This window comes from Podarcis melisellensis (assembly GCF_964234715.1).
Source record: "Podarcis melisellensis genome assembly, chromosome: 2".
NCBI lineage: Eukaryota > Metazoa > Chordata > Lepidosauria > Squamata > Lacertidae > Podarcis > Podarcis melisellensis.
The window spans coordinates 15,894,079-15,919,275 of record NC_138529.1 but is presented as its reverse complement, the minus strand read 5'-3'; the positions used below and the strand labels follow the sequence as shown (position 1 = coordinate 15,919,275).

Genomic DNA, 25,197 nt, shown 5'->3' with positions numbered 1-25,197 from the left:
TCTCATGTTTTGAATTTCTTGGAGACCATCCCTCAGCACAGTGCATCTTGACACCCAGTGTCTACAGAATGTCCCTAGGGCACAGGATAATTTTATTGTCCTAGCCAAAGGGAAGCTGTGCTGTACTTGGGAAAGACTAATTTGTTGTTGTTGTTGTTTAGTCGTTTAGTCATGTCCGACTCTTCGTGACCCCATGGACCAGAGCACACCAGGCACTTCTGTCTTCCACTGCCTCCCACAGTTTGGTCAAACTCATGCTGGTAGCTTCGAAGACACTATCCAACCATCTCGTCCTCTGTCGTCCCCTTCTCCTTGTGCCCTCCATCTTTCCCAACATCAGGGTCTTTTCCAGGGAGTCTTCTCTTCTCATGAGGTGGCCAAAGTATTGGAGCCTCAGCTTCACAATCTGTTCTTCCAGTGAGCACTCAGGGCTGATTTCCTTAAGAATGGATCGGTTTGATCTTCTTGCAGTCCATGGGACTCTCAAGAGTCTCCTCCAGCACCATAATTCAAAAGCATCAATTCTTCGGCGATCAGCCTTCTTTATGGTCCAGCCCTCACTTCCATACATCACTACTGGGAAAACCATAGCTTTTACTATACGGACCTTTGTTGGCAAGGTGATGTCTCTACTTTTTAAGATGCTGTCTAAGTTTGTCATTGTGGGAAAGACTAATAACATAAGATAAAAAAATCTGCAGGATCAGGCCAATAGTTCACCTAGTCAGCTTCCTTCCTGTTCTCACAGTAGCCAACCAGGTGCTTATGGGAAACCCACAAACAGGAGTTGAGGACAACAGCCCTCTCCCCACTTATGCGCAGCAGCTGGAGCTTGAGCATAACCATCAAGGCTTAGCCAGCTAGGAGAGGACTTGGAAACACCTTGCACCCTGTGCCAAGAGTGAATGGAACGGAAGCCAGTAAACTTGCTTTGTTTCAGAAATAAGCAAGCAAGGGGCCTGATCGTTTGAACAAAATGGCGGACGTTATTCTGGTGTTCCCTGTCACTATTCTGAATGAGCAGGAACTGTACAGAGGACACCCTTCCTTGGATTACAACACTTCACATCCCAAGTAGTGAATTGCATATTTGAATATTACCCCCTTATAGATAGCTTTCTATAGCCACGGAAAGCTAAGAGATGGGTGAGCTCGATTTTGAACTGTGTGCTTTAAACTGGCTTCATCTCCATACTTTAAAGTCTCTTAAATGTCGTAGAAGAGATTCACAGTGTAATCCTATGCATGTTTATCCAGAAGTCAAGCCGCAGTCCTATGCACGAGTACTCTGTTTTGTTTGTTGGTTTTGTGGTCACGCAGGATCCCACGCTGCCCATGCCTGGTTCATTTCAGAAGTGGCAATAATAATTATTTATTTATTTAGGCATGCCCCTCCCATCTGGCTGGGTTTCCGCAGCCACTCTGGGCGGCTCCCAACAGAATATTAAAAACACAATAAAACACCAAACATTAAAAACTTCCCTAAACAGGGCTGCCTTCAGATGTCATCTAAAAGTCAGATAGTTGTTTATTTCCTTGACATCTGATGGGAGGGCGTTCCACAGGGCGGGCGCCACTACTGAGAAGGCCCTCTTCCTGGTTCCCTGCAACCTCGCTTCTTGCAGTGAGGGAACCACCAGGAGGCCCTCGGAGCTGGACCTCAGTGTCTGGGCTGAACGATGGGGGTGGAGATGCTGCTTCAGCTATACTGGGCCAAGGCTCTTTAGGGCTTTAAAAGTTAGCATCAACACTTTGGTTAACCTGTGGGTCCATGTAAGGAGCCTCACTTCCGAGCATAGTAGTCTCCTTACTGGGACGGTGACTAGGAGCACCAGGGCCCTTTGAGCGTTGCTGCCATTTTCTGGAATTCTCTCCATAGGAAAACCTTTTAGGCCCACTATCTGTTAGCTCTTAGGAGCCCATTTAAGACTTTTGCTGTTTCAATAGATGTTTTTAATAGCCAGCAGGGGTGCTTGCTACACGCCATGTCTTTTCTTGGGTTTAGCTGTTTGATTTTTATTGTGGGAGGTTTTTTTAAAATGTTCAGGACTTTCAGGTGATCGTTTAAAAAAAGTACAGATATCCGACAACAGGTCAAAATTAAAAATGAACCAACAAATGGGGGTGGAGGTGGAAGCACTGCAGCACCAGTCAACAACCCACATGGATGAATTCCAAGACGTTTCAAAGTCTGGTTTCTTCCGCCGCATTCCTACCTTCCTTATTTTACTGTAGAAGTTCAGGAAATAGGCAAAGGGTTGGTGCCTGACCTGTTTTGCTTCCGAGGTTTCTATCTAAGCAGGCATTTGACGTTATTATAGTAATTGTTAATACGAACTATAGTTGTTTTACAGTTACCTGTTTTGAAACTGCTGGAATGAGTTGCCTTGATTTTATTTCCATTTTGACGCCGTTATGTACTTGGCCATAGTTGGCTTCCATCTGTCTTAGGGGACAATGGAGGAGTGCACCTTTGGGGGTGAAGTCAATCTCAAACCAGGCAAGATAAAAAGAGAGGTTGCAGGGAGGAGAAAGTTAAAGGAAAGGGAGAGGAGATAGACAGAGTTGCTTTGGGTGTATGGCAGGAGGAACTTGAGGTCTAGATCCCTGAAAGATGAAAGAAGGCTGGAGAAACCAAGGGAAGGCAGAAAATGAGTGTACTGGTCTTCATTTGTCCATAAGGTCAAGTATGTTTCGTATGGACAAAAGAATAGAAAGTGGGGTAAGATGGTTAATTAAGTTCTATGGGATGATACCCTACATTATCTTACACTTGCTTCAGACACTCTCACAAAATGTATAGAGGTATTTCTGTATCTCATTTATTAGACTTCTGCATTGGGTTTGCACGCAGTTGGTCCTTTGAGTTTCCTTTGGGAAAGAAAGGTAGTGGTCTGTATAGAAAAAGTAATGGACAGGTAAGGAGCCTGGAGTCACTGGTAGAACATGTGGTTTACATGCAGAAGGTCCCTGATGCAAATTACATCATTTCCAGATAGGGCTGAGGAAAGGCTCCTGTCTAAACTCATGGAGAATCACTTTCTTGTAAACTGATGGTCTGGTGTGGTATAAGATGGCTTCTTAGGTTTGTGTGCTACAATTCATTGAGACTTAAGCAAAAAGGCCTTTGCCAGATGGTGCTTGTTGCCTCTAACATATGTCCATCTTACAGAGGTAGGATCCTATGCATATTTTAAAATGGGGCTTTATCTATTGAACATGTTACATGTTGTTGTTGTTTCACACATTTTTCATGAAAGTCAACCAGCACTGCTTTGGACAATTTCTTAACGGAGGCTTGGGTTTTCATTCTTTCTTTTGTGACTTCGTGAATAGTCAAAACAGCATGAAAACACAACCCTTTATTAAGAAGTTTTCTCTTTGTTGATTTGAGAAATATTTGGCTTTTGTGTTAGATGTGTGTGTGTAGTCTTTCAATGCTAGAAACAATAAATGACTAGGTAATGTATAAAATGTTTTAAATAGTTATTTGGGCTGTGTACAGTTTTGTCTACAAACCATAAAATATAAAATTAAGACATGGATATGAAACCAAAACCAGTACAATTCTCTGCACATCTACTCAGAAGTAAGTCCCACTGAAATCAATGAGCCTGACTTCCAGGTAAGTGTGTATGATGATTGCAAACTTCATTTATGTAGTTGTTCTTAAAGTACTACTAACTTTCTGTATTTATTTATCTGCCACATTTCAGCTCTTAAAGGGCCGACAAAGCTGCTTACGACAGACAATGAAACACAACAATATGAACATCAGACATATGAATGCTGTCTTAAAGCTAACCCAAAATACTGGTTTCAAGTTATGGTTAGATTGTATATGTGTGTGTGTGTGTTTGCTGCTGAGAGGTATATGAGCATAACTTTTTCTTTCTCTCTCTCTCTTTCTCTGCAGACCTTTGTAGTACTAAACAGAGGCAAAACACTCTTCCGATTTAGTGCCACGCCTGCCTTGTACATTTTAAGTCCTTTTAATCTGTTTAGGAGAATAGCTATTAAAATTTTGATACATTCATATCCTTTTTGATGGTAATTTCAGTGCAGGAGTACAGGGCAGGAATCCGCTGGGGGCCAGCAAACGCCTCTGCAGGCACATAACTCCTGGCACACAATGAACAACCCTTAGCAATCCAAACTTTTTGTGTCACAAATGCATATACATACACCCACCCCATTTAATTCTGTGACAATGTAATTCCATATAAAGTGTCCTTCTTTAGTTGATTGTCCAGGGATCCAGACATTTTTTGGGTGTCCCCTGACTGTTTGGGTAAAAAAACCAAAAACATTGATGCGTCATGGGCTATAAACCCAATCCATATATTTTTAGTCAACACAGCAACCCTACATACCAGGAAACGTGACTACAGAATGGGCAACCAATATTAGCACAATTAGGTGATTCCCCACCCCTATTTCAACAAACCAGTGCACTTTTTAATGTCCCTGCCTTCACTTCTTTGGGATATTGGACTGAAAAGTTGACTATACAGTGGTGCCTAGCCAGACGAAATTAATTCGTTCCGCGAGTCTTTTCGTCTTGCGATGTTTTTCGTCTTGCGAAGCATGGTCCGTCGCAACTCCACCTCTTCAAGCGGCTTTAGGAAAAAAGCAAACAAACTCGCAAGACGTTTTCGTCTTGCGAAGCAAGCCCATAGGGATATTCGTCTTGCGAAGCGACGCAAAAACCGAAAAACCCTTTCGTCTTGCGCGTTTTTCGTTTTGCGAGGCATTCGTCTTGCGGGGCACCACTGTAAAATATTAGGAAATACAAACCTAAAGGTAAAGGCAAAGGAACGCCTGACCGTTAAGTCCAGTCACAGACAACTCTGGGGTTGCTCATCTCGCTTTAATGGCCAAGGGAGCCGGCGTTTGTCCTCAGACAGCTTCCGGGTCCTGTAGCCAGCATGACTAAGCCGCTTCTGGCAAAACCAGAGCAGCGCACAGAAACGCTGTTTACCTTCCCAGCGGAGTGGTACCTATTTATCTACTTGCACTTTGACATGCTTTTGAACTGCTAGGTTGGCAGAAGCTGCGACTGAGCAACGGAAGATCACCCCGTCGTGGGGATTCCAACTGCTGACCTTCTGATCGGCAAGCCCTAGGCTCAGTGGTTTAGACCACAGCGCCACCCGCATTGAGAACCTAGAGGGCTCTTATTTATGCATCAGCTTTTCTCTGCTTGCATTACAGTTTTACAGCCTTGACATTAGGTGCTAAGTAGTGATGTGTGTCTAATGTTCAAAGGTGAAAGGGGATGTTTTCGTTTTAATGCTTTAATAGTAGATTCAGGCTGTATTCTCACAAGAAATATAAATCAGCTTGGAATGTGAATGTGAAACCAAAATGGGCCAGAATAAACATCAAGTTTGAAATCCCTCACATCTACGTTCTATCATGCATTCACATTCAATAGAGACTCAAGATGATTTATTATTCCTCATGTATGCAAGCATTTTAAACATATACATATGTTTTACAATAAGCACACAGAGACTTGAATTAGATTCTTTCAGATCTTCTTTACTGCAATCACTATTAATTAATATCAATTTCTTGTATCCACTGTGAGACTTTATGATTCAACACTTGAGAATCCATAATCTGCACCCAGTATTTGGAACAGTGTGGCTCTTGACTAGAGTTAGACCCAGTTCAGGGGCAACAGCCGAGAAGAACAAGCTATATGCCAACTTTCTCCTTCCTCCCCTCTCTGCTTCCCTCTTCACCTCACATGCACAGCTTCAGCAAATCTCTTGTTTTCTTAAACCACAGTTTCCCATTACCTCCTAATTGAGAAACTGTGGTTTAAGAACTTCCTCCAAATCAGGATATTAAACCAGGTATATATACCACTCTTATTTAGATGAATAGTAGGACAGTCCACTGCAGCCGCAAACACCTGCTGAAAAACTGTTGCAGTGGTAATTGCTGATGATATTGTTTTCCGATTTAATTCAGTAAGGTTCAGCGGGAGTTTAATGGGATGAAATGAATATGTGATTTCTTACGTTTCATGCTTCCTTGACTTTATTCTACAGTATTTAGCATGATCATTATGTGCACTATTTTGACGAACTGTGTGTTCATGACTTTTAGTAACCCACCAGAGTGGTCGAAACAGGTGGAGTAAGTAGCAATTCATTTGTTTGTTTTGTGGGTGGTGGTGTAAATCTTGCTTAATTCTTTAAAGTGATGGTGGCCTCTCTTTTTTTGGAAAGTATGCTAGGCAGCAAGTTCACAGTATGCTATAATTTGCTGCAAGTTGGCACTTCAGGTTTTTCCTTAAAAATTGAACTTGGATCAATCAGACTTTGAAATGTCTGTCAAAACCTGTGAAAATATGTATTAGAATGTTTAATAATCTAATAGTCTATTCCAAAACCTATCTGTAGTCTAGAAACCAACTATGTTCTTGGTATGAGCTTTCATGTGCATGCACACTTCTTCGGTTACCATGTGCATGCACATAAAAGCTCATACCAAGAACAAACTTAGTTGGCCTCTAAGGTGCTACTGGACAATTATTATTATTTAAAAATATATTTCTACTGTGTCAGACCAACACGGCTACCTACCTGAATCTATCTGCAGTCTGTGATTGGCCAGAATATCTGTGACTGCATTCCCATATAATGGTAACTGTAGTTTTAATGTTTTACTGTGGACATGCTCCATGTAGATAGCTCCTGCTCTGCTCTGCTCTGCTCCTAGCACGTGTGGGTGCAACAAACTACAAGCCCTGGCTAAGCGTTATATCCAGACCAGGTGTTTTTGTTTCACTCCATGCAAGCCATGATGTGAGGCCAGCTATTAATTATGCATCACAATGAATTGTGCACTGAGCCACTGTGAGCAGAAATCCCACCAACTCTTAAATAAATCTGAATCTAATATTTTAATGTGCAACATTGGCCATCTCTCTTAATGAAGACATTCCTGCATATTCTAAACTGTATTCTGTTTTCCTCCACTGCTTTTCCTTGTTCTGATAGGTACACATTCACTGGTATATATACATTTGAATCACTTGTGAAAATTATTGCAAGAGGCTTCTGCATAGACGGCTTCACTTTTCTCCGTGACCCATGGAACTGGCTAGACTTCAGTGTCATCATGATGGCGTAAGTTACGTATTGTGCTCCTTTTCGTGTCTAGATAACTGTATATGTTAGTGGAAGGAGAAGGAGAAGCAGGCTGCAAAGGAAGTCCAGGAAGGTGACTAAGCAACTGGGCCCTTTGATCATTCCTGACTAATCACTGGTAAACTCGTACATTGGATATGAAATTCTTCAGGACCGAAAACCTTTCCTGTAAAACAGCTAAACATTTTTGGACTGCTCTCGATTGATAATCATTTTTATAATTGTTCTAAATTAGTCTTGAGCTGAAGGTTTCAGCACAAAATGGAAAGCTAGGAATATCCTTAGGAACTTGAATCCTGGCTCTGCTTCAGGGCACTGTTTTCCAACTGATCAGCAAGGAGGAATGAATGAGCAGGCTTGTCTACACAGGGCAGTTTGTTGGCTCGCTCATGTGAAGCCTATATTTACATCTTTCGACTGGGACAGTTTGCCTTTTCAGATCTGATAAACTATGAACAGCCCAGCTAGAGAGAGAATTCAGATATGCCTTTTCAAGTGTATATCACATTTGGCTGGTGTATCTATTGTTTTTTTCAAATGTTTTACTTAACTCAGTAGAAGCATCCCCCCCCCAAAAAAAAAAAACCCAAACCCTGGGCATGGTGCAGTTATCATATTTACATCCATGATATTGGCTCAAAAAACTGAAAAGGAACTGGAGAGACAATTTTTGATATGTGTCCAGAGTGCCTAATTTCAGGAATGATGGTCTACCCTTCTAAAACTCTGGCTGAATTCTTGGACATTGGGCAAGTGTTTCAGACAATGTGTTTGCCTATAGTATGAATCACGATAAGCAGAAAGGAAAGGTTCACAAGTAGATTGATTATGTGCACTTGTACAGGCAAATGGAGCAACAAATTGGGTTGTTCTGCAAACGATCTTTTGGTATACAAATATCATTTTTATGCTAAATCTGTTGGAGCCCTGAGAATTCCAGTCATTTTCAGTCCTTGCACAGCCTGGGGATAAATTAACCAAGATGGCAAATGTCAACCTTGAAATTATGGCCAGGTCCTTTTTAATAATTTCAGCATTAAAACACTGTGAACTGACTTCTTATGTATCCTTTTCTGTGGAGCTGACTCTAGTGGGGCAGTGAAGGAGGAAACAAGAAAGTAGAGGTTTGGGTTAGACAACCTGTTTGGGATTGAGGGCCACATTGTTTTGTAGGGGAAGTAGGGGGCACATGTCAGTGGTGGCTGATAGAGCCAAAGTTCTGTATAGGAAAATGCAGGGGGTTGCATGGGGCACAGGGGGCTGCATGGAGCCCACAGACCGCAAGTTGCTCACCTGTGTTCAAGGTAGATCACAGAGCTTAGCAGTACTTTTCCAGCAGACAGAGATGGCCTTCTTCTTTGGCGATCACTCGTAGCTGAGTAAGATTGTCTTCCATGAACATGGTCTTAACAGTGAGTCCATAAGTGACTGCGGAAACCAGTTCTGGATCCACATGTCTTTCACGGTGGGGACATAGGTTTGAAGACGGGAGTTGATCATCTTAGCATGTTTCTCCCTTTTGTCCTGAGTTTGAGCGTCTTCAAAGTCCATAACACCTTTGGTAAAGGCTGTTCCCCGATTGGAGCGTTTTCAGGCCAGTGTTTGGCCTAGGACATGTTGGTACCATTGAAGCAGAAAATCCAAGTGCCATCTCTTCCCAGTTGACAATTTCCTACCCTTTAATGGAACTCTAAAATGTGCCTCTCTCAGGATACCTCTTCCTCCCTACCCTTGTTTTGCCGCAAGAGAAATCACAAATGGGAAGCATAACTGAAGAAGAAGCCCTGTGATAATGGAGACGTCTAAAACTGTTTCATTTGCAACCTTAGATTTGTTTCTTTTCTTCTTTTTTCATGTCACTTCCAAAAGCAGTTTACATTGTGAATGCTGTTCCCCGCCCCCAACTGAACGTTACACTTTTATTTTATTTTTATTTTTGAAAGCTAGGTAACCCCAATCGGTGCCATTAACTCTGGTTTAATTCTGCAGGTATATAACAGAGTTTGTAAACCTAGGCAATGTTTCAGCTCTGCGCACCTTCAGGGTACTGAGAGCTTTGAAAACTATTTCTGTAATTCCAGGTAAGGCTGTTGGTGTTAGGTGTTGGGTCGCAGCTCCCTGTGAGTGATGTATTGCTGTCTGTAGTTGTTGTTTTATTTCCCCCATTCCCGTTTTTCGTGTGTGTTATTGTCATTGTGTCTCTTTGTGTGTGACCTCCCTCGTTGCAGATATGTCACAGAGTTTGTGGACCTTGGGAATGTGTCAGCCTTGAGAACTTTCAGAGTTCTCCGAGCTTTGAAAACTATCTCTGTCATTCCAGGTGAGAAATGCTTCTATACACGCTCCTTGCATTTCCCCTCCCTTGCCTTCCTGGTCACTTGCCTTTTCAAAAATGGCCCTGGCACATTTTTGATAGGCCTTGCATTCTGCATGAAGTGTAGTGTTTACAACAGTGTAAACAGACGGACCAAAAATACAGCAATAATGCACTTCAGTCAATTCCCCTAAGTACTATAACTGGTGCGAAACAAAGAACTTAAATTTCCCTTTCAGAACTCCTACACATTGTCGTTTCGACTTTTGGGAACTTGGACATAGCCCATGAAATCTCAAACCCAGACCAGTTGAGGACTCTGCAACAATATTTCCCAACATCACCCATGCTGTGCAAATTGCATGATTATACTTATTTTTTAGAAAAAAGGGGTGTTTGTCTGTATACAACGAAAGTATCAGTTGTTGCCAGTTATGGCACTAGGTGACATTGCGAAACTGCTTGTGGTTTTAAATATGTAAATTTTGAAGTGTGGGAGCTTAGCATGACAGCTCCCATAAGACAGTCCTGAGAAGAATAAAAAAATAATAATGCAGCTGTGTTGATCCATTTTACAATTGCACACAAACATAGCAGCAGTACACAGCATAACCCCCAGTTTATTAGGATCAGCATGACTATGCTTAGTTTCCATGGAAGTGAGCTCCACTGAGCTCGGTGGTGCTGTACCACTGACCGCATAGCTTCAACTTCTTAAAACACATGCTTTTTTGTGTTTCTATTTCAAAACAAAAGAGCTTCAGTCAGTTGAAGGGCAACTTTTTAATTGCAAGTACAAACAATTGCAAGTGCAACTCATTTAAACTGTTAGCGTGAAGTTGGAACCCGTTAAAAAAATGAAATAGCCTGCATCTTGGGCATTCTCTGACTTCGCTTATCCAGAGGTCAGCAAACTTTTTCAGCAGGGGGCCGGTCCATGGTCCCTCAGACCTTGTGGAGGGCTGAACTATATTTTTTTTTGGGGGGGTGAACGAATTCCTATGCCCCACAAATAACCCAGAGATGCATTTTAAATAAAAGCACACATTCTACTCATATAGAAACACCAGGCAGGCCCCACAAATAACCCAGAAGTGCATTTTAAATAAAAGCACACATTCTACTCATGTAAAAACACGCTGATTCCCGGACGGTCTGCGAGCCGGATTGAGAAGGCAATTGGGCCAGATCCGGCCCCCAGGCCTTAGGTTGCTACCCATGCTAACAAACAAACTTGAAAGGCTCGTTATCACTTTATTCACTTGTCAAGTGATGGCATCATCACTGCTGCTCTGAAAAACATCCCTGGTCTTTCCCTCCCCTGTACAGTTGGGCCTACATCTAGGGAGTTATCCACATGTGCCATAATTTGTGGAATTCAGGCACGAGTGTATAATTTTATTATTATTATTATTATTATTATTATTATTATTATTATTATTATTATTTATACCCCGCCCTCCCCAGCCAAGGCCGGGCTCAGGGCGGCTAACAAGCAATAATAAAAACAAGTTGAATGAATACAACTTAAAAACAAAATTAAAATACAACATTAAAATGTTGAAACATTAAAATATTAAAATGTAGCCTCATCGCAGGAGGAGAAAGGAAAAGAAAGAGGGGGAGGGAATCAAATTGGCTCCAAGCCAAAGGCCAGGTGGAACAACTCTGTCTTACAGGCCCTACGGAAAGAAATCAGATCCTGCAGGGCCCTGGTATCATGAGACAGAGCGTTCCATCAAGCCAGAGCCAGTGTTGAGAAGGCAATGGCTCTGGTTGAAGCTAATATAACTTCCTTAGGGCCTGGGACCACTAGGGTGTTGCTATTTATGGACCTTGAGGCTCTTCGTGGGGCATACCAGGAGAGGCGGTCCCGTAGGTAGACCTAGAGTACCTGATTTGGTATCCTGATTGGTCTTCTTATGATATAATGAAAGCCAGTCATATCACACTTCGACACAGTAAACATATGTCTTCCTGCATTGCATTTATCTCTGCTGTGGGAAGCAGCCTTTCAATGACTAGGATGTCTGGTTGGGATATGATTGTTCCTTTCAGATGGCTGCTTTGCCCCAGATATTTTATGTGATTTTGGACTGTGTCACACGTTACATTGCGCCCACCCCCCCCAAAAAAAAATTAGGCTCGTGCAACTCATCTATTCATGGGAACTCTGCGGATAACCCACTGAGGAGGCTAAAACCCAATAACCCATTCTTTGCAGCAGCGACTTCTGTGGTCCAAAACACATTTTCGTGGATTAATGGAAATGGAAAGGCAGCCCAATGTAACATATGAAGCAGCTCTTTTCCTTTGTTTAAAAATAACGAGCTTAATCCCTCCACCCCATGTGTTAACATAGTTTTGGGTGGGTAGGTGTATGCAGAAATATGTTAAATGCACTGTAAGTTAATGTCTTGCTGAAATGGGTTAACTGAGGTCTAGAGCATGCAAACAAGCCGGCAAAAGTGGGCCTTTCTGGTTATGTAATCACGATGTTCGCTTGAGGAAATGTTTGGAAACATTTGGGATCGAAGCATATGTGCTTTGCTTAGCCTTGGAATATGAATCCTGTGCATGATGTAACATTTCCAGCCTTTGCTTGGGCCCGGCTCATATAATCCAGCTTGCTTCACGTTGTCTAATGCCTGCTGAATACTTGTAAGATCAACCTTTTCCCATTTCCCAGAAGTGAGTGTTTCAGTCACAATGAATAGTTCTATGATCACTTCACTGGAAAAAAGCTTTTAGAAAGGCTATGTTCTCCTCTGTTCCATTGACGGTATTTATATTAGTCATACACTGCTGCTGTAGTCCAAGGTAATTGTCCTCTAGGCTGTAGACTGTATTCAAAGGCAGTCCACATTGATTGACCTCTCCTAAAGGGGCACAGTATAGATTTGGTTCTTTCAAAATGCCAGTGTAGAGTTTTGTGTGTCCTAAAATCCATAGTGATAACATGCAACATGTTCCCTGAAACCGAGGAATGGATAAGACAATGCTTTCTATAGCTGCGCCACACACAAGCCAAAGGTTGCCATTGAGTGTGTTTTTCCAGAACCAGTGTATAGCCCCTGGAATGATTCTTCTGGCTAGACATTACACTCTGGGATTGTCAAACTCTCGGTGTGCTTCTAGCCCTTGTGGCAAAAGACTTCTCCACGACATCTTCACAAATTCTTTCCCCCATTTCTCTATGTATGCCTAATGATATTCTCCCCCATACCCCCAATGGTAGCAACTGGAGGGGCAGCCGTCTCAATTGGGATGCCTTGCTTGTGGAATACTCTCCCCCAAGGAGGCTTGCATGGCACCAACTTTGATGTACTGTATTGGATGCCAGACAAAGACAGGTTTCAAACTGATTTAGTTTAATTGCTGCTCTTCATCCAGCTGCTTACACCTCCTCGTTGTATATCAGCCTACCCCTAATCTGCTGCTCTCCCAGTGCTGGTGCACTCCAGATACCACCCATCTCAGCTAGCGTGGTCAGAGAGTGAATGGTCTGAGAGGCACTGATATTGTGGCACTGCTGCCGCTAAGGGATTTTGGACCTGATCGATACCTAGGTTGTGGCTCGCAAGGAGCTTTTTGCAAGCTGCTCTGAGCCGTCCAAAAAAAGAGCGGCCCATACGCAGATTGCAATAAAATAAAGTATAGTGATCTTTGGGAATGATGGCAGCTGGAGGGCCAAGTTAGATACCTCGTGTATATTACAAGTGACAGGAATAGTGCATCGAGTGCTTGACATAAATGTTCATCCATCACGGAACTGGAGTATCAAAACAGCGTGCTTGCAAAATACACTGCCACAAAAGCTATTTATTTGTATACCTTAATCCCACTGGATAGATCAGAAGGTGCTCTTTATTGTCACTTGTGGGAATGCCTTTAGTGAGGAGGGGGTGAGTCATGAGCTTAGAACAGAATGAATGAATGAGCACCCCTTCCAAAGCTTTATAAACTGGAGCCCTTTGGGAACGCTCGAAAGCAGCGACGAGGGGGGGTGTTAATATCAATTACAGCTGCATGAAAGCACCAAGGGGCTAGAGAGGGAAAGAGACTCAGGGCTCTGAGTCAGGAAATGGATGAAATTTCAGAACTGGGAGTAATAAAATTGTCTGGAAATGCTTGGATCAAGTGGTAGATTGAGGGGAGCAAGAAATTAATAAGTCAGAACATTTAATGGCTCATTAGATGCCACTAATGGGCATAAATTAAAGGAAAGGAGAGTGAGTTAAATGGGTTGGTGTATTAGCTGGGGAGAAAACAGTGCAGCTGGTTACTTTGATTAGAAGGTTGCTGGCTGTACCACATTTTAGGGTTACTTTAAAAATCAGTGTTGTACAACCATTGAGTTAAGATTGGGAGGGTGTTCATTGATGTTGTTGACTAGGAGAAATGGATTGATTTAAAACAGATAGAAGCATTTGAAACAAAATAAACCTAGAAGTCTGAGGGAGCTCAAGAATGCATTTCGACACACACACAAAAATCCTCTGCTAACTTTTGATTCTACAGACACACTTATGGCTTGACGTAGGAAAGGTACTTTCAGAACATATTTACTGTAGGTATTTGGCCCAGGAATGCAGTTTGGGATTGTGCCAAGTTTATTCCTCCTGCAACACAATGGCAAGGCCTTTGCACAACACACCCTCTGATTCCTCTTGCTTCTCGCCCATTCATGTTCCTTTATCTTCTGCAGCATCTGAAATAAACTGTTCTGTGTTTGGAAATACATAAAATCAAGAAATAAACCTGTGTGAAAGGGCAAAGCATGCCTGTGGAACTTTGGTTCTCCAGATGTTGCTGGTGTTCATTTTGCTGGTTTCCATCCCCCCCCCACCAAATTCAGCTTTTTTCCCCCCTGGGGTGGGGGAATTGCTCCCCCCCCCCATGGTTTCAAAATTTCCAGAAATTTTACATCTCTTCCAGCAACCACTGCTGATGGAATCCACCATGCATTAGATTAATTCATGGAAATTTGTGTAAGCCTGGCCACAACAGAAAAATAATGTGCATTCTTTATCTGACTTCATCCTTCTAGCACTATTACCAAATCACTCAGAAAGGTTATAGCAGGCATGTTGTTCCATGTGCTCTTCAGTGCTGTTTCTGGTCTAGTTCATCCATTGGTAATTTATGGGGACTCCAAGCATACAGGCACATGCTGGCGTCACCAGCACTTGTAATACGCAACACTAAGTAGTTGTCCCATCAGCACAATGATTTTCACTTGAGCAACTGGACTCCCCCTTCTCTCTTCTCTCTTTGCACCCCTTAAATCTGTTCCGATGGGTTCCCCCAAATCTCTGGATGCTGCTGGGAAATAATGGAACAAATCCTCATAATCTGAATTTCTGCGCATTCAAGCCAAGAAGGCTTTATTAACAGGATAAGTTAAGAAACTATTACCATATAGTTTAAGAGAATGGCTGATTCCCCTCCCCCCCCCCCAGTACCTGAGATTGTGGAGTCATGTTATATGTTGTTCTTTGAAACTTCCTCCTCATACTTCCGATGCTTGCTTGCTGCTATGGTATCTTTTGTGATACTTTCATCATTTAACCCTATTGGTATCCCCACATTGAAAACATCAAAGTACCAAGCCTATTTGGGTAAATTCATGAACAAGACAAAGCTTGCTTTCATCACAACTTGTGACCCACAATAAAAGACACTCTACTTTTGAGTTATAATCTAAGCTCTCATAGTAGAGGATACATTTGATGTGCTTTGCTGTATCTTGCAAAGATGTCGCTTGAAGCTTCACATAGAAGAGGCAGAGCACGGAGTGTATTTCAAAGATTTTCCTTGTTCGTTATCATAAACTGATTTTATCTTTATGGAAGATTATGCTTCCCCCCCCCCCTTAATGCTTCAAAGCAATGCTTTTCTGGAAATAGAGCAGTGATAATTAATAAGTGAGTACTAGTTTGGTGTAGTGAAGCTCACTGGATGAATCCAATTTATCCTCCCCACAGCAATGTGTGATAGGTTACCCTGAGAGGCCGTGACTATCGCAAAGTCCTCCAGTGAACTTTGGTGGCCAAGTAAGGATTTGAATCAGGAGTCTAGGATTAGGATTGGGAACAGCTGGTTTTTATTTTTTTTACTAAGATCTACCCTCCCCGTTTTTTAAGACACACAAAAAAAATCAAAATGCCCCACCAGAGAATAGTTTAAAAGTCTCCACAACTGCAAAAAGGATATGGTTTGTGTTGTTTTTAATTTCTCCACAGTGGGGGGAGAAAGATTTTAAATCGGCTGTTCTTATCAGTATATATAATATTAGGGAAATTCTCCAAGAATGGGGACACAGCAATGCAGACTGAGTCTCCCCAGCTCTACATTTTCTTAAAACTTATTTTCCCTTTCATGTGAGGGTACCATATGAAATCAGCGAGTTGCACAAACTCTAGCTGCCTTCACTAGATGTTTGTATTCAGGGACAGTGAATTAACTGTGTGCTATCCCCTTAACGTAACCCAACCTTCAGCCTCACCTTAACCTAGGAAAAACTTCCCCTCAGACCAGGGAACTGCACATGTCCCTGTTTAATGAACCTCTTACATTCCCGATACCTGTATAGTGAGGAGTATGAATCTGGTAAATAAGGTTCAGAAGGCAATACAGTCAACTTATTGTGGAATGGGTGGGCAGAGGACCATAGCAAAATACTCCTTGACTTCCCTGTTGTCAAGAAAATGTAGTATGTAGCCCATAGGTAGCTACTTTTCCTAAGATTCCACAGGAATTCCAAGACTGCTTTCCCTTTCCTCAGGCCTGAAGACCATTGTGGGAGCCCTGATCCAGTCTGTGAAGAAGCTGTCAGATGTGATGATTTTGACAGTGTTTTGCCTCAGCGTATTTGCTTTAATTGGGCTACAGCTGTTCATGGGGAATCTAAGGAACAAGTGTGTCATCTGGCCCATTGATCTCAATGAGACCTACCTGGAAAATGGCACCAAGGGCTTTGACTGGGAAGAATACACCAACAATGTTTGTAAGTGTGTGCGGCTGTTTTTCCCTGGCACAATTCTGTCTAAATACTTATGGCTGTGAGATGTGCTGGGTTAACCGTCATGACTTAAAATGTTACTAAAGCCAGAAATGGTTCTTCTCTGGAGGAAAGGTGTTTATTTTGACGGGGATTTCTCTTTTGCACTGTATGCTTCCCTCTTTTCCTTTCGTAGAAAAGCCCCTGTGCTTTTGCCATGATACATAAAATCTGGTTCTGTGTAGAGTCCTTTTTTATTATCTGTTCAAAAAACCTGCCCTGCAGACTGCTCCCCAGTGTTTATTATGAATTGGGCTTCATGAGAGCCAGTGTGGTGTAGTGGTTAAGAGCGGTAGTCTCGTAATCTGGGGAACCGGGTTTGCTTCCCTGCTCCTCCACATGCAGCTGCTGGGTGACCTTGGGCCAGTCACACTTCTCTGAAGTCTCTCAGTCTCACTCACCTCACAGAGTGTTTGTTGTGGGGGAGGAAGGGAAAGGAGAATGTTAGCCGCTTTGAGACTCCTTAAAGGGAGTGAAAGACAGGATCTCAAATCCAAACTCTTCTTCTTCTTCTCATATTTATAATCTTTTGTTCAGTTTTGCAAAGGGTGTTTGTTTGTTTAAAAAATTAAAGTCTCAATAATGACTTTTTCTTGGGGGGAAATACTTAGGAATTCCATATCCCTGTAAGAGAATAAACCTGCCTCATGTAGCAATTGACATAAGAGGTTGTCATCGCGCTAGCATACAGAGTGTCAGAATTATACTCTGCAAAGTGGGAGGATAATTCAATCATATGACAACTGCCCTCCCTACCCAAACACCTGCGCTGTGAAATAGTAAAGTCCCAAATGACCTTGCACTCATGGTACTGTGGTTGTGAAATGCTAATATCCCAGCTTGTGGATCACATTAACTGACTGTGCTCTTGTTTCTTCTTCTTCCTCTTCCTCCTCTTCTTCTCCTTCTTCTATTTTTCTTCCACCCCCTCTCCCTCCTGTAGCCAATTTTTACACATTACCTGGGTTTCTTGATCCTTTGTTGTGCGGTAACAGCTCTGACGCAGGGTAAGTTCTCAATTCAGATTATCTCTGTCTCTCTCAATTTGACAAACTACTTTTGAAAGAGAGAAAAAGTCAATAGGTATGGATTACACTCCAAAAGTACTTAAATAAATTCATTTGTAAAGCAATTGGTTTACCTGGTACCTTGTCACCTTAAGTCTTCCCGACTATTTAACTTTTTTTTAATGGAGACGCCTACTGTATCTTACTTAAAGCATACATTAAGCAGACATGCAGATGTGCACAGAGCTTATACATGATACAGGACTTGGACTCTACCTTCTTTTTTCACCCAAGTCCACTTAAGAGTCACACAATGGACTTCAGTGTTGGAACAGGGAACAATACGTGTTAGGCCCGATCCAGATTGTTATAACTGCCCCAACTCAGGCAAAGTGGTATAATCATTCCTACATATATTGATTTTTAGCCTATTAAAATGTGAGGATGTATTACAAGCTTGGGGGAGGGGTGTCTACAATCCTAATTTTCCACCATGTGAGCACATCAGCATTGATAGGTCAGTGCTGATACCAGGAGTGGCTCAACCTGTAGGGCAGAGCTGCAGCAATAACCAACAGAAAGGAAGCGGGCAAGGCAGAATGCAAGGTCAGGGCTGCACAGATGCACCAGCAGAACCAATCCTGACTGATGTACCCATTCCTGTGCATCTTAAACTGCAATATTCCATATATGAACCACACTGGTTGAATGCCTTGCTGCGTGGTTGTTTGCTGGAGAATATGCAGGTTAACACTTGCAGAACAATTATGCAGTATTTATGCAGAGGCAAGTGCAATCAAAACTGCTTCTATTGTGAACTCTTGATTTTTGCTGCGGAAGCTGCCAGTTCAATTCAAGTTTGTGTTTTGTTTTAGCATTCCAGAAATTCACATTTGTGTGCTACATTTGTGTACTTGCCTATGAATTGCACAGATGGGACTGTATATGGGTGAATGAATCACTCTTGTAATAAAATTATTCCATGGATGTAAAGAAAATCCATGAAGTCATTCAGAAAGTCTACTCTTCCATCACACATTTGTTTTACTTAATATGGGATTTCTGACCTGCCCTTCACTGTAAGGTTTCCAGTGCAAGTTCCGACAACAATATACATTTAATTCAGTTAACAGAGTTTAAAATTAGTGCTAATATGCCCAGTAACCTCATCAAAATGCTGAAGAGGGTGCACCTCCACAGAAACATACCTCCACATGTGGTGGGGATGCCCATAAATCCAACCATTCTGGACAACAGCCATATGAGAAATATGTAAATTAACTAAGCAAGTATTAGAAATCACCCCAGAATTGGCCCTACTAAACATCTTCAAAGACAATAATGTCCACTCACATCACAAAGAACTCATAACCCACCTACTCTCAGCAGTCAGAAACATCATATCCAGACACTGGAGAGACCTGTCAGGAGTAAGCAGGGACCAATGGTACCAAATAGTATGGGAAACAGCCTTACTAGAAAAATTAACCAATAAACTGAAACTGACACGGGGACAAATAGAAGAAGATGCCTTCACCCTGGTATCACTCCCCTTTATCACATACACAGCCCAACAAGACAATGACAAGAATCCACCAACAGTATACAAATCGAAAACCAGGTTTTATACTTGCTGAATAATGTCACTAGAGCTATACCTTCCTTGGTGGCCAAATTTCTTTTTTTAGCTTTTAAGCGTCGCAAGACTATAATTGACTGTATTGATATGGGGCTATCTGTTTAGCCCATTTTAGTGTTGGCTAAGTTCTAAAATCTTCCTGGATGTTTTAACTGTGTATTGACAAATGTACTTTTTTCTAACTGACGGTCGAATAAAAGGATGATGATGAGTATACGAATCAATATGGCTAACCTGACTCAAAAACACCCACCCACCCCACTCACACATGAAAACTAAGTTCATCACAGCCAATCACAAACAAGAAGACACACCCTAGACCAATCCCAACTTCTCTCACCACCAAAGGAGCACAAGCAAATAGCAAAGAGAACCTGCACAAACGGCACTGACACAAAGCCCCACACATACATTAAGTAAAATTAGAAACATCGCCACCCCTCCCCACCCCCACTCACCACTTTCCCCTCCACCTCTTCCCCCCCCCTTTCTTCCTAATGTAACCCTAATGTCTCAACAAATGAAACTGGCCTGCAGAAAATGTAACTTGAAAATAGAGACACAGCACATACTTTTGTAAACCAAGAAATCTTTAATAACACCCCCCCACACACACACACAAAAAAAAGATGGAAGGTAAAAGAGTTTAAATGGGAAACTTTTACAATTCAAGTAAGGAACCAACACAATACAGTAGTAACATCAGGCTTGCTGAAAGCAGACTGTTGAATTGGGGACAGCGAAAGCATTCACCGCGAGTCTTCCTCTTTCTGGTCTAATAGCTCCTACCATGCCAACTAGCTTAACTTTCTTCCATCTTGTCTGCAGCCAGTGCCCCGAGGGCTTTACATGCATGAAAGCAGGGAGGAATCCAAACTATGGCTACACCAGCTTTGATACCTTCAGTTGGGCTTTCCTGGCCTTATTTCGCCTCATGACTCAGGATTACTGGGAAAACTTGTATCAGTTAGTAAGTATTACATCTCCTATCCTTTACTTATGTGTGAAGAGTCTCCTTCGGCCTGCATCAGGGGCCACCTAGCGGTCTGAAAAAACCCCGAAAGGCACAGTTGTATGTAATTATGCCTGTGAAAAATGACAGAAGCATTTTCTGGCATCAAATGAATTAGCATCAAAACAGCAGCTGCGATTCGGCTGAGTACAAAGCATTCCTTGCACTGGCTCAGCTTGAATGTAACCCTAAGCCAAACTATGGCTTAATACAAATACGCAGGCGTATGGCCTCCCAGAGAGGAGGTCTGCTTCTCCAGTCCCACTGCTGGGAGCTAAACTATTGGTTTGCATGTCATCCGAATCTGGGTTTGTGGTTTGTCACCTTCGTACAAACCACAAGCCGTAAGCCAAGAACAAACCTTGGTTACAGCTTGTGGGGTGTCTGAAGCAAGGCAAACCACGAGCCTGGGTTCAGATGACACACTGAGCCAAACCATGGTTTAGCTCACAGCAACAGGGCAGCAGCAGAATGGAAGGAGCATCAAAGTGGCCGTGTTCCCTTCTCCAGGTGACTGAAAGTTTGTGTGTGCCATGACTAAACAAAGAATACCAGCACACATAGGGAATGCAGAACCATCTACACCAGCCCAGCCCAATTGTCAGGGTGCTGTCAGTGGCTCCCGGCTAGTTGCCCAGGAAAGTATAAAGACAAGGAAAATTTATTACCGTCCTTTTTTATGTCAATCTTTACAGAGAGAGGCTATAGAACCCAGCTAACTCTTGGATAATGGCGTTGTCTCAAGTGAATCTCTACCCCCCCTCCATCTCTCCCACTTCCTCATTCATTACTTCTACAGGAGCTTTGTCTTTGAGGTCTTTGCTCTCCTATTTTTAAGGCTCACCGGGTTCTGGGAGATGGAGGGTCTGGGATGCTTTCTAATGACAACATGTCAGCCAGGTGTTGTTCTGGTTCTGCCTCCTCCTCTCCCATTATTTCCCAAGTTTTTTCCTCATCTGCCTCTGAGCTGTGACCTCCCTCAAACCCCTTGTTGTAAATCTATACTGTCTTCATCTTCCTCCTCCCTGGAAGGGTCAGGTTGGGGAGGCGGTCTCCGCCATTCCTCCTCTGCCCAGTTCCTGACACCAATGTGCTATAGCAGGGGTGTCCAACCAGTAGATCTCCAGCTGATCCTGGTAGATCACGGGATCCTTATCGTGTACAAAAAGTTATGGGGGTGGGAAGCTTAAAAACTCTATGCAATCCTCCCCCAAAATGCTCAACAACTCTGGGCAATCCACCTACCCCATGCACACTCCTCCTTCCTCCAATGACAATGAGTAGATCACCACCAGTTTTTTTTATACTGGGAGTAGATCACAGTCTCTTGGGAGCTGGATCTGCCTGCGCTATAGCTTTGTAGATTCCCTTTGTCCTGTGCTGATGGATAGAAAACATATGCATGGTGTTGCTCACAAAAGTGCAAATGAGTGGAAGGGGAGGGACCATAGGTATGGCAGCAGGGTTTTCAGGGAAGGGATAGAATATTATATGCAGTGTTGAAATATCCGGTCTTAGACATTTTTGCACCCGAAGCGAAAATGGTTAAAATGATACCTTCCTGTTGTAGATTGGAACATGTGGGTTATTTAAAAAAAAAAGATACACAGAGACGGAGAAAGGAGGCAGGAAACTGATACTCCCTCTGTACACAAGGACTGCTTTGTGTTGCTTTGTTGTAAGTTTGGAATCATAAACCACCCACCCCATATTTTGCAGGGCTCTTTTTTTGGTAATTTTTACATTTTCAGAGAGTGGTGGAGCAGGGGGGAAGGCTTACCATTTTGAGAAGATGCGGCAGAGGTTTCTAGTTATTTCCCTTTAACTGGCCAAAGGGAACAGCTGTCTTCCCCCCCTTCCTTCAGGCCCATGGGAATAATGCTACATTGTAAGGTAAAGTGTCAGCGTGGTGTAGTGGTTAGAGCGTTGGACTAGGAGTTGGAACACAAGGGTTCAAATCTCCGCTCAGCCATGAAACTCATTGGGTGAGCTTGGGCTAGTCTCAGTTTCTGAACCTAGCCTACTTCGCGGGATTGTTGTGAAAATAAAATGGGCAGGTAGAGGAACATGTATTCCACCTTGAGGAATGGTGGGGTATAAAGGCAATCAACAAATAGGTAGGAAATTGTTACTATTGTCTCAGAGGACAATTAGTACCAGCCATTATGGCTCTTGTCTTAATGGGGAGTTCCTTGCCACCAATTATGAATAGATTTTATCCTCCCACAAAAGTAGTTCTTTTCCTACCCTTTCTGCCTCACACTACCCCACCAAAGGGCCAAAAATAATAATTAGGGCAGATATTTCAGCCCAGCAATACGTGAACTCCCATGTTCCTGTACATACTGCAGCAGCATCATAAATGCTGCCGTTCTGGTTACCTCAATATTTCTAAAGAATCCAAAGAGAGAAGAGATTCCTATTAGGAAAGGCAAAAAGTGATTGCAGTTTTTTCAGCAATGACAGGAGAGATGTTATGGTTAATGTATACAAAGAGCATTCAGAAAAAAAGACACACCCTTTCACATAGTAGTGCTGTAGCTGGCCAGCCATGACACTGCATCGGTCATGAGCAGAGGTGTCATACCTTCATATGCACATAAGAGGACACGGGTGGCACTGTGGTCTAAACCACTGAGCCTCTTGGGCTTGCCGATCGGAAGGTCGGCGGTTCAAATCCCCGTGACGGAGTGAGCTCCCGTTGCTCTGTCCCAGCTTCTGCTAACCTAGCAGTTTGAAATCACAGCAATGCAAGTAGATAAATAGGCACCACTATGGCAGGTAGGTAAACTGCATTTCCATGTGCTCTGGTTTCCATCACGATGTCCTGTTGCACCAGAAGTGGTATAGTCATGCTGGCCACACGACCCGGAAAGTTGTATGTGGTCTAAAACCAGCTCCCTCTGCCTGAAAGCAAGATGAGCTCTGCAACCCCATTATCACCTTTGACTGGACTTAACCATCCAGGGGTCCTTTACCTTTACCTTTACCTAGGAGGAAGGGGGTACTTTCATTCAAATTACCCTTTGCTTGGTAAAAGTTTCTCTCAACACCCCCTGGGTTTCTGCTTGCCTAATGGGGTTCGCGGCACCTCAAGTGGTCTTCTAACAACTAACATGCCAGAAACCAATCTTGGGTTCAGCGACCAAAATAGGAAACCTCACAATGACCTCTTTTTCTTCGCAGACTTTGCGAGCAGCGGGAAAAACCTACATGATCTTTTTCGTCCTGGTTATTTTCGTTGGGTCGTTCTACCTGGTCAACTTGATTTTGGCTGTGGTGGCCATGGCCTATGAAGAACAAAACCAGGCGACACTGGAAGAGGCGGAGCAGAAGGAGGCAGAATTCAAGGCCATGTTGGAACAGCTGAAAAAGCAACAGGAGGAAGCTCAGGTTATTCCCTCATGTGCCCCACCATATTGTGCTTTCTCGTTTTATAGAGAGCACAGGCTAATGTAATCCTAATAATAAACACATAATCCAATCTGTGTTCCATTGGAAATTGGAGAATTTGCTGTTCTCTCCATGGCAAGAGTCTAATTAATCACATTGTTTAGAGGCTGGAAGGAATTCATGCAAGGTGCTTCAATTTGGTTATCTTGGTTCTTCCTATTCCCCCCCCCTCCCCACTGCAGGCTGCAGCCATGGCCACTTCAGCAGGGACAGTCTCAGAAGATGCTGTGGAAGAGGATGGCGGAGGAAGGATGTCCCAGAGCTCTTCCGAGATCTCCAAGCTCAGCTCTAAAAGTGCCAAGGAGAGGCGAAACAGGAGGAAGAAGCGGAAGCAGAAGGAGCTGTCGGAAGGAGAAGAGAAGGGAGATGTTGAGAAGGTGTTTAAGTCAGAGTCGGAAGATGGCATGAGGAGGAAGGTCTTCCGCTTGCCAGACAACAGGTTGGGGCGGAAACTTTCCATCATGAACCAGGTACAGTTTGCAGGCCCTGCAAGTGAAAACTTGGTGTTGGGTGGAATGTGTCAGAGGAATGGCTGGACTGGAGTCTTTCCTCACCTTCCCTGATAGCACTATTTTCATCCTTTCAGTCTTTCTCGTGCTATATTGCAGCCATGTATATACATCAGCGTTTGGCACAATATGTCCTAGCTGCCTCTGCGCCTTAAAGCTGCCCGCCAGCCTTTATTCCTACCCCTCACTAAGGGGGTGCAGTTGGAATGATGTAATTCAAAATGCCAGGAAGACAGGTTTTCCTGTAAAGTGGAATGGAAGTAATGCCATATTCCACTTCCTTTGTACTTCCTCTGCTTAAACCGAGCACCAGTCTCTCCAAAATAAAGAAATCACTGGGTTATATGCAACTTTAGTCATACTCAGAGTAGACACACTGAAATTAAGACATGGCTAATGTTGTTTGCATCTGTCTGTCTTGGGAGACAATGGAGGAGTGCACCTTTAGGCATAAGGTCAAACATTGCTCTGCTAATTCTAATGGGTTTACTCTGAGCAAAACTTAGTTGGCTATTGCCTATTACCTTCCATTGAAAAACTTTGATTGCAAACTATCAAATGCATTCCAGATCAATTTTGGTACAATCAGTTGCCTGACTGACCACGTCATTGCATCTCTTGGTGGACATTCTCTTTGTTTTCATGCCGTTGCTAAAAAGCAAAGGTGTTCAGTTACTTTGTCCTGAGAAAGTAGTAAGTAGAGAAGTCCCTATTGCTCTTTAAACAATCCATGAATACCCCAAAGGGGACATGTTCAGAGCAGTTAGTTCCCATGGTGAGGCTGAAAACTTGTTGAAAAGAGTTGGTTTAATGGAGGAGAGACATGTATTGGTCAAATCAAAACTGTAGACATTTTCTACCAAAGACTTTTATCTATCTAAATATGTAGAGATACATACAGTGGTACCTTGGTTTGCAACCGTTTGGGATTACAAACCATTTTGAATTAGAACCACGTCAAACCTGGAAGTGTGTGTCCCTTTTTTTGGATTACAACCCATTTTTTTGGATTACAACCCTTTTTTTTCTTTTCT

General features: G+C 42.9%; 1 protein-coding gene across 1 annotated transcript in view; it reads left to right on the top strand.

Annotated features, from left to right (window-relative positions):
• SCN8A (sodium voltage-gated channel alpha subunit 8) overlaps nt 1-25,197 on the top strand; it is a 103,189-nt gene that overhangs the window by 32,897 nt on the left and 45,095 nt on the right. Inside the window, exons 3-11 of the mRNA XM_081898495.1 lie at nt 3,917-4,036; nt 6,062-6,150; nt 7,017-7,145; nt 9,395-9,486; nt 16,268-16,489; nt 17,487-17,550; nt 20,018-20,159; nt 23,388-23,594; nt 23,837-24,124. Coding sequence (XP_081754621.1) covers nt 3,917-4,036; nt 6,062-6,150; nt 7,017-7,145; nt 9,395-9,486; nt 16,268-16,489; nt 17,487-17,550; nt 20,018-20,159; nt 23,388-23,594; nt 23,837-24,124 — 1,353 coding nt within the window. The remainder of the gene's footprint in view (nt 1-3,916; nt 4,037-6,061; nt 6,151-7,016; nt 7,146-9,394; nt 9,487-16,267; nt 16,490-17,486; nt 17,551-20,017; nt 20,160-23,387; nt 23,595-23,836; nt 24,125-25,197) is intronic.